The 17346-nt window shown below is 40.8% G+C and overlaps 1 protein-coding gene across 1 annotated transcript in view; it reads right to left on the reverse strand.

The window, feature by feature from the left end:
* Positions 1-17346, reverse strand: part of LOC149806262 (uncharacterized) — a 101714-nt gene that overhangs the window by 42947 nt on the left and 41421 nt on the right. The window contains exon 2 of the mRNA XM_089951211.1: positions 15434-15568. Coding sequence (XP_089807337.1) covers positions 15434-15568 — 135 coding nt within the window. The remainder of the gene's footprint in view (positions 1-15433; positions 15569-17346) is intronic.

A 17346-nucleotide genomic window follows, 5' to 3' on the forward strand; every position in this document is an offset into this window, starting at 1 on the left:
GTGGATGTCTTTTTGAAACTGAAATAAGAAGCCCACGGCTATCCGTCCTGGTGTCACCCTCCCGAAGATGAAAAGACATTCAAAGAGAAATACTGGGAACAAGAAGGCATCCCTTTGGACCACATCCAGAAAAACGAAGGCAGGCGATCGTTTGCGAAAGCGATGTTAAATTGCTTGTGGGGCAAAATGGCACATCGACTGTGTTTAACCAAGACGGAATATTTAACAGAACCTTCCCGCTACTTCCAAATGATTCACGACAAACCCAAATTCATGAAACACGTGGACGTCGTTCGTGAGGATTTGATCTTAGTCAATTACGAAGATCTGGATTTTGTACAAGCCGACGAATTTGGAAATGTCATCATTGCGCCTTACGTGACAGCCCATGTACGAAGCTTTAGAACTGTTAGGGGATCGTATCCTGTACTTTGACACGGACCGTTGCATCTACATCAATCGCCCAGGTCAACGTCACCCTGACATCGAAGGAGACCGTTTAGGAGCCTGGACAGACGAGCACCCCGACGAGAAGATTTTAAGTTTTGCTAGTGGCGGACTTAAAAATTATTGCTACGAATACCGGGACAGACAAGGGGAAGTGCACACCGAGTGTAAAGTGAAAGGACTGGCTCTGAATTATCGTACCAGTCAAGTGGTCAACTTTGACGTATTGAAAGAAGCCTTGCAATCTGGAGAGGATGAAAACTATTAAAGAGATCACTCACCAACCGAACAAAATTGTACGTTCACCCACTCACCAAATCGTCAGTCGACCCTTGGACAAAGTCTATCAAATCGTGTGCCAGAAGCAAGTGCGGCTTGCCAATCACTTTACTTTGCCGTACGGTCACGTCGATATTGGTCAGCATATAAAAAGGGACGACGTCCAAGATCGATAGTGAACATTACACTCGGTCCTTCGGACATGTTAGTGACCAAACAATTGTCGTACAGAGACTTGTTTCTATTCCACTTTGATCGTTTTCATGAGCTTTTTATCATTGTGCATAACTATTTGGCTTTTATTTATTTTAGTATTTCGTGTTTATTTGTGAAACATCAATAAACGTGTCCTGAAAAAGTATAAAACTCTTGTCTTGTTTGTCTTCGTGTCACAAGCGACATTCCTGACACTATGGCTACCTCTACTGTCTCTGCTCCCTCTTCCTCCACTTTCAAAGTCATCGACAAACACTTAGATCGTGCCATTTAAGATTCTTTGCATCTTCGTCATATATTTAACATGCTCCTTGCTGAACCTAGCGGTTCAGGCAAAACCGAAATTGTCAAACGTTTGATCGAACATAACCATCATTTGATCGATCGTCCACCACAACGGTGTGGTGTTACAAAGAGTAGCAATAGGCGTACAGACTCTTGCGAGAAAGTCAATGCGATTCCATCGTGTTTGTGGAAGGCATTCCAAACGAAGACGACGGAATCGTATCTGACCCCCGTCAAACCCATCTGGTCATTTTCGACGACATGCTAGGAGAAGACGAAAAAGAAATTAAACTGTGCTATACGCGCAAAGGGCATCATCGTAATGCCAGTGTCATTTACATCACTCAAAATTGGTTTCAACAAAGTAAAGCCCACCGTACCATCAGTCTCAATGCGCATTACGTGGTCTTGTTTAAAAGCCCTCGAGATAAATCGCAAGTGCAAGTCTTTGCCAAACAGTTAGGAACGCCTTGGCTAACTCAGGAATACGAAAATACTACTCAAACTCCAGACGCCTATTTACTCATCGATTTAAAACCCACCACCCCCGATTATTTGCGATTTCGTGCCCATTTGTTTCACCACTGGTGTCAAGACGGAGGGCCTGCCCTGTACACGTCTCCGTACTCGACTTGACCCCAAAAAATCTATAAAAACTTCAGACACTTTTCGTCTGTCTCATACAGTGTCAACATGACGTCCCTTCAGTCTCATCTTCCCGTCAGATTGATTCGTGCCTTGTATGGCATCAGTCGCGAAAAAAAATCCATAAATACGTGCTCGTGTTTTAGAAGCCAGACTCAGAGAAGTCTTAGGATGGTTCACGGTGACAGCACGTCAATTACTGCAAGGTATCATTCAGATTCCTCATCCAAACAAACGCTTTTTTGACAGAAACAAAGTAGCCTTGACCCGACTGGCCGATCCCCGCATCGACACTCAAACCAAAAAGCAAATCATTTTGAAACCTGGAGGGAGCGGAATTCTAGGAGGTGTCATCATTCGCTCCCTCTTAGATGAGATCGTAATGCCCCCAAAGTTCTCCCCAAGAAAAAAGCCACTCCCAAAAGAGCCAAACAAAGTCCCAAGAATAAAAAGAGCAACGGTGTCAAAAAGACCAGGTCACAACCCCAGAAAAAGAAAAGCCCACAGAAAAAGAAAAGACCACAGAAAACACCTTCTACTCGCAAGAGGGGTACTTCGGCCAGGACGCAACCTTACATACGCAAACCACGACCTGCAACAACGGTGACAGCGTTTCCGGTAGCCTCAGGTTCATCCACTTCTCCATTGATGACACAATGGAAGCCTGTGTCTCCAAGAACTTCTCCTCCAGTGGCGACACCCTCCTATTTAGTGGCAACGGAAGCTGCTCACAAAATACCTGCTCCCAAAATCAAAGTCCAAGACAGAGCGGGCATGTTACAGAGTTTACTGGATTTGTCCAAGCAAGAACTGACTCGATTCAGTCCGTTGGAAACCCCTCCACGGCGTGTGATGCCTGTCCTCAAGTTGATACGACGTCAAGACAATCAGTGCCGACGCGTTCCAGTATAAAAATGGTCTGGGACAAAGCCTGGGTATTATCATTTTTTGTGCTCCTGAAGACTCAAAGATGTAACCCACCCAAAAACATCCCTCATCTAAACCCAAAGGAAACAAAAGGAAAGGACTGCTTCCTCGTTTAGTCAAACATGGGGACATGTTGTCTATCCTATTCAAAGCTTCTCCACCCCTGGGAAAAAACTCATTCAAACGGCTTCCAAAGATGCCATCGATACCGTGTGCGAATGTTTTTGAACGTCTTGAAAGGTACGATCCCTTTGTCGAAACACCAGAAACAATGCTTAAGCAAACATCGTCATATTGTTCGCCAAATGGTTCAAAAGAAAATCCCCATTCGTCAAAAGAAGAAGATGTTGGTCCAACGCGGAGGAATGTTGCCTCTATTGTTAGGACCTTTGCTAAAAGGAGTCTTGGGAACCATGTTGGGAGGACTGGTGGGAGCAAGATAAAAAGGACCGCTGTAGTCCCAAGATCTTAGACGTGACCCTTGACATTAAATGGAAGGACGAAAACTACCTTTAGTGTCTTACAAGCCATGGATGGAATACCATCGTTGGCAAGAACAGCGGACCCCGCATTTGCCTCCCAATCCCAATATGAGCGAGATGTCCCAGTTACAACACGAATTGCAGTGGTTAATGGATCGCCACGATTTGTCCGAAACAGAAAAATCGGAAAAGTACGGTCAACTCTTGCAACGACTGTAACTCTTTCACAAGAAAGCTTTAAACGAAACAGCTCTTCCCACTCTGAAAGATTTCAAGACCTTGATGAAAAGTGCATATCCAACGCACCGCCACCACCACCACCACTACCATCCCCAGTGGTCATGAGAGACGCCTCCCCACGAAAGCCTGAGGAAGAAGAGATACCAGATGTCATTCAAACACCGTCAGCAGCTCCTATTTCTAGTAAGATTGCAACGTCCTTGTTGAACCCTTCCCCCACACCCCAACGAGAAGAAATGAAAGCTTGGGTTAAAAAGATGATGTCACTCCTCCTTCGACAGAAGTGAAAAAGAAAGAAGTGAAACCAGAAGTAAAAAAAGAAAAGAAGACCAGAGCCATTCCATTACCACCTTCACCACTAGCATCGACTTCTACTCCCGTGGCCCATCGGACACGTAAATCCGTTTCCAAACCACCCTATCGTCCCGTCCAAAGTAACATCAGCGAAGAGTGGGTGACTTATTAACAAACAAAAAATGGAGAAGGTGTTAGCCAGCATTTACTACGACCCATCCCATTTTGCAGGTTACGGAGGATTTCAGAAGTTCTTTCGTGCTGCCAAAACCCAGCTGAAAAGTCTTCGTTTACCTCAAGTGCAACGATGATTACAAGAACAAACTACCTATACTTTACACAAACCCATTCGACACAAGTTTTCCAGAAGTCCCACACAAGTGGAAGGCATCGATGATCTCCGGCAAGGCGATTTAGCCGATGTCTCTCGTTTGGCCAGCTACAATCAGGGCTACAAATATTTGTTTTATGTCATCGACGTCTTTTCCAAATTTGTCTGGGTCATGCCATTGACTTCCAAATCGAGCAGTGAGATAGTGCGAGCCCTGCACCGGGTGTTGAAACCTAGTGGTCGTCACCCTCTTTGATGGCAAACGGACAAAGGTACCGAATTTCTGAACCAAGCATTCCAAAAAGAATTAAAGAAACGTGATATTCATTTTTTCACCACCGAGAATCCCGAAACCAAAGCCAGCATCATGGAACATTTTCAACGCACCTTGAAAGAACGCATGTGGAAATATTTTACGCATCACCACACTCTCAAGTAAATTGACATCTTCACGTACCTGGTTCAAGCGTACAACCAATCTTACCATCGAAGCATTGAACGTGCCCCGCAAAAGGTGACTCTCGACAACAAAGTGCTGGTTTCTGATCGCCTGTTTGATACGTCCCCGACGGTGGTTGTCCCCAAGAAAGGTGATGTGTTGGCTGTGGGAGATTGGGTGCGCATTGGCAAAACCAAACGCACTTTCGACAAAGTTACTTGCCCAACATGACCAACGAATTGTTTCGTGTCACTGCACGAGTGCATGATCGTCATCCTACCGTCTATAAATTGGAAGACATGTACGGAGAAGTGCTAAAAGGAACGTTTTACTTACCCGAGTTACAACGTGTCACCAAAAAGGAAGACGACGTGTACGACATCGAAAGCATTCTCGAACGCAGAATCCGTAAAGTGAGCAAATGTCGTGTCAAAGAAGTCAAAGTACGTTGGAAAGAATATCCTCCCAGTTTTAATTCTTGGATGGACGCTTCGCATGTCATCGACGATAAAAAGAAGTGACCACCATGCCCTTTCACACAGACTCAGCTACTGCTACCACTCCTTCACCCAGATTTACAGAAACAACATTTATGGGTATGGTGTGGAGAACGTGTGCCTAAAACGCAAATCGTCTTTTTCTGCCAAATCTTTGTGCTGAATTGTGTCATCTTTGCAGCCATTGCAAATTTGAGTTTGCAACATGGAGACAAACAATTGTGGACCGTTTTATTGAGCAGTTGCATCGGTTACCTGCTTCCCAATCCTTCCTTGAAATTCTCCTCGAACAGGAAGAACGGGAATCTTGCGTCCAGTGTCAGTCACCACTGCAACAACAATAACAACCCCATTGTGGGCGGAGACACGCCTCTGACTTCCAGTAACCCCTCGGACAGCCACAGAACTCTGGAATTATGAACAATGACAACCAATTTTACTTAACCTTATCCAGTGGCAGTTCCATGGAGGTGGTTCCCAACAACACTTTGTGCTGTTGCCCGGCCAGATTACCTCAGGCCATCCAATTAGATCACGAAGCCCATTGGGAAGTGTCTTTGGTGGAAATCATTCACCCGACACAAGTCAAAAACATCACCGAGAAGCAAAACACTTTCCAGGTGGAAATCCTGAATGCCCAATTGCAAGAAGAAATAAATAAAATCGGGTTTTTAGGGGACATAAGGCCAGCCAGCAATCCAACCTTCAGTATCTACACATTGAAAATTCCTTCAGGGTTTTATTTTAGTGGTGTACATTTGCTGGACACTATTGCGGACAGGTTCGAGTTAGCCTTTGGCAAAGCCCTGATCAGAGCCAAAAGAAGTGCGAAGATTGAGTACCATAAACTGGCTCATCGCCTCGTGATCAAATTTCAGGATACGGACACATTGTCCCTCAGGTTTAATGGTAATTTGTTTGAAATTTTGGGTGGACATGCACAGATGGTCGCAAAGAATTTGAGCCCCAAGATCAACAGTAATATGGATTTTTACAGGGCTTTTGGAAACCCGGTATCCCTGAACGAAGGACTGAATTTGATCGTTGTGTACTCCGATTTGGTGGAGTACAACGTGGTGGGACTAACCTCCGTGCAGTTACTGCGTGTCATTCCTTTCAAAGTGGATAGTACAACGACCAATGACCATGAAGGTGCAAACACCTATCACGTACACCGCGAATTTGTACATCCTCACTATTTGCCCGTCAGAAAGTCGTATTTTGACACTGACAACATTGCTATAAAAGGAGATCTGTGACAAAATATTCCATTCTCCAAAGGGAAAGTCACAGTGGAACTCCATTTTCGAAAACGATTCTCTTACGAATTGTAAGTCATGTATCCAGTGTACCGAGGCGTTGCTCAACAGCGAGGACACGGTTTTGGGGATATGTTAAAATCAACCTTTCGTTCGGTGGCTCCGGTGTTGAAACCGATGGTGACAAGAGGACTGCATGCCTTGAAAGATTGACAAAAAAACCCAAAAGAAGCATTCTTGAGGGCAGGCAAAAATGTCTTGCTGCAAACGGGTAAAGACATTTTGGGTCGACTAGAAACTCCACTAAATACCCTGAACGCTACCGAGTCAGACATTCCTGCTTCCCTGACAAATCAGCAAGGAGAAGGCAGAAAGAGACGACGACGAAAACACCCTTTCACCACACTTCACACTTCTGAAGCTAGAAAGACAAAGAAAAGAAGAACTGCTTGAGACTTAGAAGGTTTTGATTATTAGAAACAGAAATGATGCACCAAGAGTCTTGCGCCTGTTCCAAGTCGGAACTGGATCTGTTTGCCATGCAACCCACCATGATAACGATGCAAGAATCCCAATGGGTCGAATTTCATCCCGTTTCCTCTTCGACGGATTCAGCTCCCATCGAGTTTGAAAGTAAAGGACAACCCGAAGATTACATCGATCTGAATAGTAGTTGCTTGTACCTGTAAGTCAAAGTGATCAAAACAGACGACACTGCTCCAGGAGCCGATGCTAAAGTAGCTCCCGTCAACAATTTCATGCATTTTTTGTTCAGTTCATTGGATTTGTATTTGAATAACAAACTGGTCTGCAGTAGCATGGATACTTACCCTTACCGAGCGTACCTGGAAAATCTCTTGACGTACGGAAAAGAGAGCAAGAACACTCATCTGGATGCTTGCGTGATATGGAAAGCTGACACAGCAGGGGAGAACACGTTTAACGACACAGCCCTGACAGCAGATGACGAACCTCACAATGTAGGTTTTAACGACCGTAGAAAGAAAATCCTGCAAGGACGAAGTTTAGAACTGATGGATCGTTTGCATTTGAACATGTGGTTGCAAGATAAGTATTTGCTGAACGGTGTGGATATCCGGCTGAGACTGAATCGTAGCAGTACCGCATTCCATTTGATGGCCCACGCTGCCGAGTATAAAACTATCATTCAAGAAGCCAGACTCTACGTGCGACGTGTGGAAGTATTACTTAAAGTGGGAAACTACATCAGTCACACTTTGAGCAGAACGAACGCCAAGTATCCTATACGACGTGAGGAAGTGAAAACTTTCACTATTCCTGCTGAACTCCGATCCAAGATCGAAGATCATCTGTTCCAAGGACAGTTACCCAAACGTTTAATCGTTGGCATCGTGAGCAATACAGCACTCAATGAGTCCACGATCAAAATCCATTCCAGTTTAAGCACTACAGAGTCTCCAAAATTGAAGTCAATCGCGATGGCAAAGTCTTGTGTACCCGACTTTTCGAGCCTAAGTTTGGTGACAGGAATTACTTGAGATCGTACTTGTCCCTGTACGAAGACACCGTACAGTTAGGGACCAACACCAGTCACAGCATTTCGTACGACGATTATGCGGGAGGCTATGCTTTGTGGGCTTTTGATTTCACTTAAGACCAAGGCAGTGACGAGGGACATTTCCACCCTATAAAATCTGGTCAACTGCGTGTGGAACTTCAGTTTACAGAACCTCTACCCCAGACGGTGAACGTCCTCCTCTATGCCGAATTCGATGATACCATAGAAATTAACATTTCGAGAGAAGTTATTTTAGACTATTAGAAGCAATGGAAGACTGTTATCCCTTTTTTCATAGGTCATTATGGTTATCTTTTGTCTTTTAGCTAGGAAACGTAGTGTACATCAATGACTCAATGACTTCCAACAGTGGAAATCTCAATTTCATTCGCAATGTTGTCAACCTTGTTCAAAATAAATAGTTATTGAAAAAAAATGTTTATTAGTTGTTTGAATGGTTAATTTTTAAAAATTTGTGAATTGGTAGTTGCGAGTTATTTAAATAAAAAATGTTGTGTTTTGAAAAAGAATGCGTTTGTCGTTTGTTTTGCTATGGGTATCATGAACCATGCTCGTTGACTTCTCTCTTTCCCACACATCGAACTAATTTGAGTGTTCCAACTCGAAACCGTGTAGGGATGATTACCTTCGCGTCTGCGCTTTTACCATAAAAGCGGGGTAGTCTCTAGTCTGACCATCCATTGTCGACTCATCCTCCGACGAAGATGTGTCGAGACTAGCCAAGCTGAACGAAGCCTACGTGAATTTGCATCGTATCAGACAAAGTCTGATACCGAAGCCTGAAGAGACAGAGAATATCAGAATGTTAAAAGTCACTGAAGACCTGATAGAAGAGATCTTCAGAAAGGAAATAAACAGGGAGAAAGAAGAATGGACGGAGAAGTATAGACTTTAGAAACAACAGAGAGAACAGAGAGATCAGCAGCAACAGCAGCAGCAACAGGAACCTAACAGAGGTTTTGTCGACAGTCGTGTCTACACCAAAGAGTTCTCCTTATCTTTCCGAAAAGCAGACCTTATCCTGTGAGAAAGTCTGCCACTAGACGAGACCACAATCTTAGACCCTAAAAGATTGCTATCACTTCGTTCACACAAACAAACAGCCCTTTTCAGGGTTAACCCATACTCTAGAAAAGAAATAGACATTCCATTGCCAATGGTAGGTTAGTCAGTTAGAAAAAATAGAAGTGAGTCTATAAGCACATGATTTCTTTATCTTGGTTAGAAAGTGTGACTCTAAGTTGTTCGGTTCCGTCACTAGTCAACAAATTTTAAAATATTAATTGTCAGTATAAAAAAGTGAGTGTTTCTTTTAGGTCCGCGCGGTAGTGATATAGGTAATGTAAGATTTGGGTCTTAGGAGATGTTTTCTTTCACGTCCGTGCTTTTCTCAGCAGTCTGGCTACCCATCGTTGATTGATCAAAAGTGCAGAATGAGTATAATGAGCAGCAGACTGACGAAGTTAATGGAACTTCAAATGCACCAGGAGTATGCCAGGCGACTCCTGGATGAGCTGGCAGCGGAGGCTATTGTGGAAAAAGCCATTATAGAGCAGGAGGAGGAAGAAAGAAAAATGAAAGAAGAGGAGGAGAAGAAGAGAGGGATCCGACCTCACCTGTTCATGAGACCAAGTTGTGAGGTGAAGCTTATGGTGAGGGAAACTTCCACTGGCAATGGCTGCACCACAGCAAGTAGCTGCACCAGAGCCACAACGTGAACAACAACAACAAGAACCGGTACAGGACCCACAGGAGGCAAGGAGGCCATTTGTTCATCCTCGAGTGTGGCATAGAAGACAAAGAAGACAGAGGGAACAAGAAGGAGGAGTGGGATAGTGAAGCCACTCAACCTCCGTCTGCTCTTCCAACCACTCGAGTGAATTGGAACAATGATTGGAGTAGACGTTGTGTCTGTGGTGCCAGACCCGGAAGGTGCCGCCATCAGACAGGTGAATCTGGAGTTCCAGAAAAACAGCCCTTTTCAAAGCTAACCAAAAATCTAGAAAAGAAATACCATTCAATTTGCCAATGTGTGAATGGGGAGTAGTGTGATTATAAATCCTTACTACTTTCCTGATGTGATTGTGCGCGCGCGCGTGTGTGTGTGTGTGTGTGTGTGTGTGTGTGTGTGTGTGTGTGTGTGTTTGTAAGCGCTAACGTACGTTTGTGTGGATGGTAGATTATTGGGTTTTGTAAGTGGTGAAGTAAGTTAGTGTAGAAGGTAGACAGTATGGCTTTTTAAACCTTCCCGTGTGTGGATAGTATATTATGGTTATGTTTTTAGCTTCTCAGCGTGTGTGGTTAGTAAATTTTGGGTTTGATTTGGCTTCTTCTCGTGTGTGGAAAGTAGATTGTGGTTATGTTTTTAGCTTCTCAGCGTGTTTGGATGGTAGATTTTGGGTTTGATTTGGCTTCTTCGCGTGTGTGGAAAGTTGATTGTGTTTATGTTGTTAGCTTCTCAGCGTGTGTGGATGGTACATTTTGGGTTTGATTTGGCTTCTTCTCGTGTGTGGATAGTAGTGCGTGGATATGTTTTTAGCTTCTCAGCGTGTGTGGATGGTAGATTTTGGGGTTTGATTTGGCTTCTTCGCGTGTGTGGATAGTAGATTATGGTTATGTTTTTAGCTTCTCCCGTGTGTGGATAGTAAATTTTGGGTTTGATTTGGCTTCTCGTGTGTGGATAGTAGATTGTGGTTATGTTTTTAGCTTCTCAGCGTGTGTGGATGGTAGATTTTGGGGTTTGATTTGGCTTCTTCGCATTTGTGGATAGTAGATTATGGTTATGTTGTTACCTTCTCAGTGTGTGTGGATAGTAGATTTTGGGGTTTGATTTGGCTTCTTTTCGTGTGTGGATAGTAGATTGTAGTTATGTTTTTAGCTTCTCAGCGTGTGTGGATGGTATAGTTTGGGTTTGATTTGGCTTCTCGTTTGTGGATAGTAGATTGTGGTTATATTTTTAGTTTCTCAGCGTGTGTGGATATAAAATTTTGGGTTTGATTTGGCTTCTTCTCGTGCGTGGATAGTAGATTGTGACTATGTCTTTAGCTTCTAAGCGTGTGTGGATGGTAGATTTTGGGGTTTGATTTGGCTTCTTCGCGTGTGTTGATAGTAGATTATGGTTATTTTTTAGCTTCTCACGGTGTGTGAATAGTATCGTTTGTGTTTGATTTGGCTTCTTCTCGTGTGTGGATAGTAGATTGTGGTTATGTTTTTAGCTTCTCCCGTGTGTGGATGGTAGATTTTGGCTTTGATTTGGCTTCTTTGAGTGTGTGGATTGTGGTTGTGTTTTTAAGCTTCTCCTGTGTGTGGATGGTAGAAGATTCTGGGTTTAATTCGGCTTCTTCGCGTATGTGGATAGTATATTTTGGTTATGTTTTTTGTCTCTTCACCTTTGTGTGGATAGTAAATAATATAAGAAGAGAATAAATGGGGATGTTTTAGATATAAAAACTCAAGGCGTTCGTCATTCGCACCATTCTACGGAATAAGCAGAGAAGATGGCAGTGTCAGCTTTGTTCAATGATTTAAGAAATACTTTTGGATGGTGGATGGGGAATATGTTGTTGAAAGAATTGAAAGAGAACGGAGGTTAACAAATAGTCTTACCTATGTCAACCAACTACAATTAGCCAGGGAGATGATAGAGCGGATAATAGAGGAAGAAGTGAAGAGGTTGAGAGGATTAAATAATCCCCCCATGTCAGAGTGGGGATAATAAAAGAGTCTCTGGATAAGGTAACAGAAGTCAGATGCTATTTGGAAGAGATAGAGTAATGGTCAGAGTGACCCTTTGTCAAAAGGGGTGGTGAACAACTGAAAAAAGCGGAAAAACATATGAGAAAGGTGATAGATGTAGACGTGAAGAAGATCAAGGGCAGGTGGTTATAGAAAGGTAAAGAAAGAGAAAATATAAAAAAGGAAGAGTTTGCGAGGCTGAACCATAACTGGATCAAAATCCAGAACAAGTTATGAGCCAAGGGCCACCCTGACTGTATGCCAGAGTCCCAAAAGAAGAAGAAGAAGGCAGGAATAGTGGGATAGGTTAGGAGATGGCTGAAGAAGTGGAGGAAATAGAAGAAGAAGAAGAAGCCAAAGGCTCTTTGCATGGCCCCTCATAGGTCTCGAATAGAAATGACTTTCTTGCTTCAACAAAATTTTTTCATGTTGCACCAGTGTTTGTCTCTCGTCTGTTGTCTGTGTTATCTCCATCTCCCATGTTCATTTTCCCTTGACGCTCTACAGTTCCAAATATGTTAAAATTCCCCATGTTAAATTCCCATAGACCCTATAGTGGATATACCCTTTTTAAACATTAAAGTCCCCTTGACCCTACCAAGGCCCCATACACTACTCTGATCCTTTATGATCAATTATATAAACTCCTGTCAATATTGTTAATTTTGCACAAAATCACAAGGTGATTCGCACACACACACACACACACACGCACAGACACACATATATACGCCGCGTGTAAAACAGGAAAAAATAGTTTTTAAACAACAATGTTTGCAGTTTTACATAAGTAAATTATTAAATTCTGTTGTCAATTTTAACAGATACAGTAATCTTATCAAGAGAGATTTTAATTATAGGCACATCCTTCTTATATCTCAAAATCCAGTTGAAGAATTTCCTTACAATCATCTTTTTTTTTTGTTGCAACAGTGTTAAATTTTACTCATTTCTTTTAAGAAGAATAATTTAGATTTTAATCTGTCTGAATGTAATTGCCTTGCTGAAACGTCTTGCCGTTAAAGCTTGCTTGCTTGGTCGATTATTAAAATATGACTAATTATATGCCTATTCTCTGCTATCAACGTATCGATTATTAAAAAAGGACTCATTGTAGGCATATTCTGTGTTATCCACATGTTGTTCAGACTGACCAACAGTTCATCCTAAAAGCAGTGGACCATATCAGCTTTCGATTGCAGGGAGGTCAAATATTGCAACAAAATTCTAAAGATACGTAATGAAGAGTGAGTGTCTGGGTTTATATTATGGCGAACTTGCTATATTTCGAGATTCTTCTATCATTACCGGTTTCCTTTAAACTGTGATGAAATATTTATTTTCGTAATAGGCACTTTAAGCTATGATTACACACATACAGACACACACACACACACACACACACATCTCTCTCTCTCTCTCTCTCTCTCTCTCTCTCTCTCTCTCTCTCTCTATATATATATATATATATATAATATATATATAGCATAGTAGGTATAGTTTTCCTATGATATGTGCAGTTTCATATTTTTGATATTACCACATGTCAAAATATCACTTTATGAGATTCTGATTGGTCTAGATAAGCCCATGAAATTATTGTGCAGTATCTTCTTTACCGATTGGCTGGAATCGTGGTAAAACGTTTTTAACCCCGCCTTCTGGAATGTTTGGTTTTGATTGAACATTTTTTTGCGACCATTTTTGAACTCGACTCGCGAAAGGAAATTGAGGAAAAATTATCTCGGCTGTCTGAATATGGATATATTACTAACAGGGGTTAGTTATGTCATGTATAACAATATATAAATGAGAAAAATGGGTAAAACTACAAGACAAAAACAACAATAAGAGGTAAAACTAACGATATTGCTTATTTGAAGGCGGGGTGGGGTCAAGGAGCGGTATGTCCGTAACATATATATAGAATCCACCGTATATACAAGCGTGGTTTAAATCTTTACTTACAGAAGCAAATAAACTCACCTCTGTTCACAGAAGAATTAGGACATAAATGGGTCTACTAACTGACAGAACTTTATCCAACCACAGCATCTTTATGAAGTATATATGGGATGCAAATCTGACTCAAAAAGAAAATTGTTTACGTCTTCTGTACAGTCTATTGTTCCAGTCAAATGCTGTAAATATCCGGTCACAAATGCATTTCAGTAAATGTGGGAATTTCTGCATCCAGTAATCCTATTTCACATAAAAATCTCAACAAATTAACGTAAAGTTCTTCAAGTGACATCTATGGGTAAACATGTACTCTAGGCCTAATATGTACCGTGTCAATGTGACATCAAATAGCATTAATCATTCTGTTTTGAAAAATGATTCTGTCGTTATAAAAATGTTCTGTTTATTCGGATGGAAGCTTTTTCTTTGATTTATTGTTTGTAAAAATGTACAATCTGCTCTAAGTAGTTCAACTGTGTTTGGGACTATATTTTATGCACATTAAGTGAAAGGTACACCGTCTGTCAGAATGAACGACATTATTCGTTCTTTTTTCTATCTAAATAATTTCCACTAAAATAAAAACTATTTGATAAAAGGAATCTCAAATGGGTAATGATTTAGTATTAAATTTATGAAACTCGTTGAATGATGCCCAGCTCTTGCTCGCCAAGGCTCGCAAAAGCTGGACATTATTCAACTCGTTTCATAAATTCAATATTAAATCGTTACCCATTTGAGATCCTCCATATATATGACGGCGGTGGGCCCTCTGACAGTTGTGAGCACCCAGAATTAAGTCCTAGATGTTCTACCCTGTCCTAGTCTAATGGAATATATACGTTTGCAATATTGAAAAAAAAGTTTTCAAAAAGGAAAGAACCAGCAATCATTTCCCGAATTTATACTGTGTCGCTAACTATTGCAGAAACACTTGACACAAGAACAACAACAACAAAGAACTATTACCGTAAACGGCACCAATACCCCCCCCCCCTTCCCTGTTTAATTGTGGGCATTGCTGACTCTGGCCTTTACCTCCTGTGTCGAGGTCTTGAACCAAACGTTATCTGAAGAAACCATTAGATCTACCATGGCCATGACTTTTGACCTCTCGTCCGCAAAATCTTTTGATTTCGTTCTTAAATTAAGTACCGGCCATCCTCAAAGTGTTATCAACGCACTTCCTTTATAAGCTAAGAAAAGTTATTTTGACATTTTGACCCCAAACACAATAAAGCACTTCTAGTAACATTTAATTGAAAGTCTCCAGAAACGTTTTGCAACAAGTAAAGTTATTATGCAAAATACACATTGTTCTTCAACCAATCACAGTAACATTGACCGTTGACTTAAAAATCAATTGGCTTCTTTCCTATCCAAAATAGAAAGTTTTCCACAAACAAGAATGACTGTACATAGTATGAGGTAAATGGTTTTTTTTAAAAAAAACTGCAATTTTTTCTGCAGAAACTGTTTTTATTTATTCAATCATAAAATCCTTGACTTTTGACCTATTGACCCCAAAATTGATAAACTTCCTTATCTTCCAGATGTAAATAATTTACAAAGTTTAGATACTGAAGATGGTGAAAACAATTAAATTGGGAAAAGATGGACGGACAAACAGCATGATAACATTATGCTTTTCACACAATGGCGGCCGTATACAGCCTGTCGAGAAACCTTATTACTGGAAACCCCAATCTAAAACTGTACAGAATTTCAGGACAGAAAATACGGTTGGACATGATACTATAAGATACTTTTTCATGTGTATCTAGACATAGTGAGAGACTATTTTCATTCGTAGCAGTTTTCTGCTGCCACCTACCACTTTAACCTCGGCATAACACTGTATTTCATCTGAGGAGGGAGGCCTTGGAGTAAACCTCGTCCAGTCTGATGCAAATGAAGGTTCCGGCCTGGTCGCTTCACGATGGAGAGCACGCACATCTGGCGGAAGGCCCTGAAGCGATAGCGAAACAATAATTAAGCTCTCACGACCTTATCTATATACGTGAAAGCATGTGCAATTTTATTCTTGTTATTATTATGTTATTTATATTTGATTTAATTATATCTGATTTAATATATATATATATATATATATATATATATATATATATATATATATATATATATATATATATATATATATATATATATATATTTCAGTTTAATTGTTTGTCAGTTTATATAAATAAAAAATAATTTTATTACATGATATTCTAATGTAAATTGATTCACTAGAGATGATACTTTTTTCAGAAAATAATTTGACCTTGACTGTTAGTTTATAAACACCAGGTGTAGATCTAAATCCTGACCTTGTTAAAACATTTGTAGCAACTGTCGTAAACAAGTTATATTTCATTTTAAAATGATTGGTTGTTGCCGAGGTCATGATGGGACTTCGGGTTTAAGATGTAAACATTTTTTAAATTTTTATTTCTTATAGTAAAATGCTTGGCTTTCGTCAAGGTCACACTGGGTGTACGTGACCTTTAACAAAAACGTAGTTTCTGGAAGTTTCGAGAAGATGATCACGTGACCCCTTGTTTAACACTTTTGTTTTGGAAACCTATTCTCAGTAGAAGATGGGCTGTTAAATTGGAAGTTGTATGTTGTTCTGTTTGGAACTATTTCAAATTACTTGGATTCAAAAGGATTATTTGTCTGGAAAATACATGTGCTCATGAGAGATTCTTAATCAAAGACAGTTCTTATAAGAAATTTATTTAAATTTCCAAAACCGGAGTGATAATTTCTTGTTTCTACAAGAAACTGTAGACTTCAACACTACAGATTGTAACATACGTCATCGTCTTCCATCTTGGATTCTTCGTCGGGATTCGAACTGGAAATCAGTAGGACATTTTGTTATCAGGACTTCAAAAATTTTATTCTTGGAATTCTTGGATTATTTTTGGATCTGATCCTTTAAAACCATAAATTTATATTGTTTCATTTTTACCGTATTTTCCAATAAAGTAAATTATTGTATTGTTATCAAAGCTTGTTGTTTTCACTCTTTCTTGTGTTACTATTTGTTCGAGCCTAAACAGATAATTGCCTATTGAGAAGGTCTACTTTCCTCAAAACAATTAATAATAATAATAATAATAATGTGTAATTTTTCTTCTTTCCTAAATAAGCTGCATTAAAACTAGCTCATATATAGCGAACCGTAGTAACGCTTGCCCATTCCACGGAACGGAGGCATCGAAAAGATTTATAATTTACGTTTTCAAGCTATTTCGAAGCCTTTATGGAGATGGTGAAGTTCGTAACCAATCTGTCAAACCATGATTGATTTCATATTTCTCTTTATGAAATAACTTCCAAAGATTCAGACATTCCCCTCCCCCACGAGAGTGGAATAGGGTAAGTGGTTAAAAGAACAAATTGAGATAACGTACAGAGGATAAGCAGGATCATTTACCTGTTACGCAGGCATAACTAACAAGGGTTATCTATAGTCAAAGTGGACTACCAAACCTTTCACGTAAACAGCGGAATTTGAATTGTTGTTGTTAATTTAGGGTTTAGCGCCATTTTTCAGCACAAGATAGTCTATACATGGCGACCAGTATAACTGGTGGAAGTAGAATCCTGGAAAACCCCGGGAAAAACCACCGACTCACTACTGGCAGACTTTCTCACGTACCAACGTTAGCCGAGCCGGAGACTCGAACCCACGCAAACAGAAGTGAGATAGCAGTGATCCGGAACGGTGAGTGACAC

Source organism: Sinohyriopsis cumingii, chromosome 2, assembly GCF_028554795.1.
Source record: "Sinohyriopsis cumingii isolate HCF-2022 chromosome 2, ASM2855479v2, whole genome shotgun sequence".
NCBI classification, from domain to species: Eukaryota; Metazoa; Mollusca; class Bivalvia; order Unionida; family Unionidae; genus Sinohyriopsis; species Sinohyriopsis cumingii.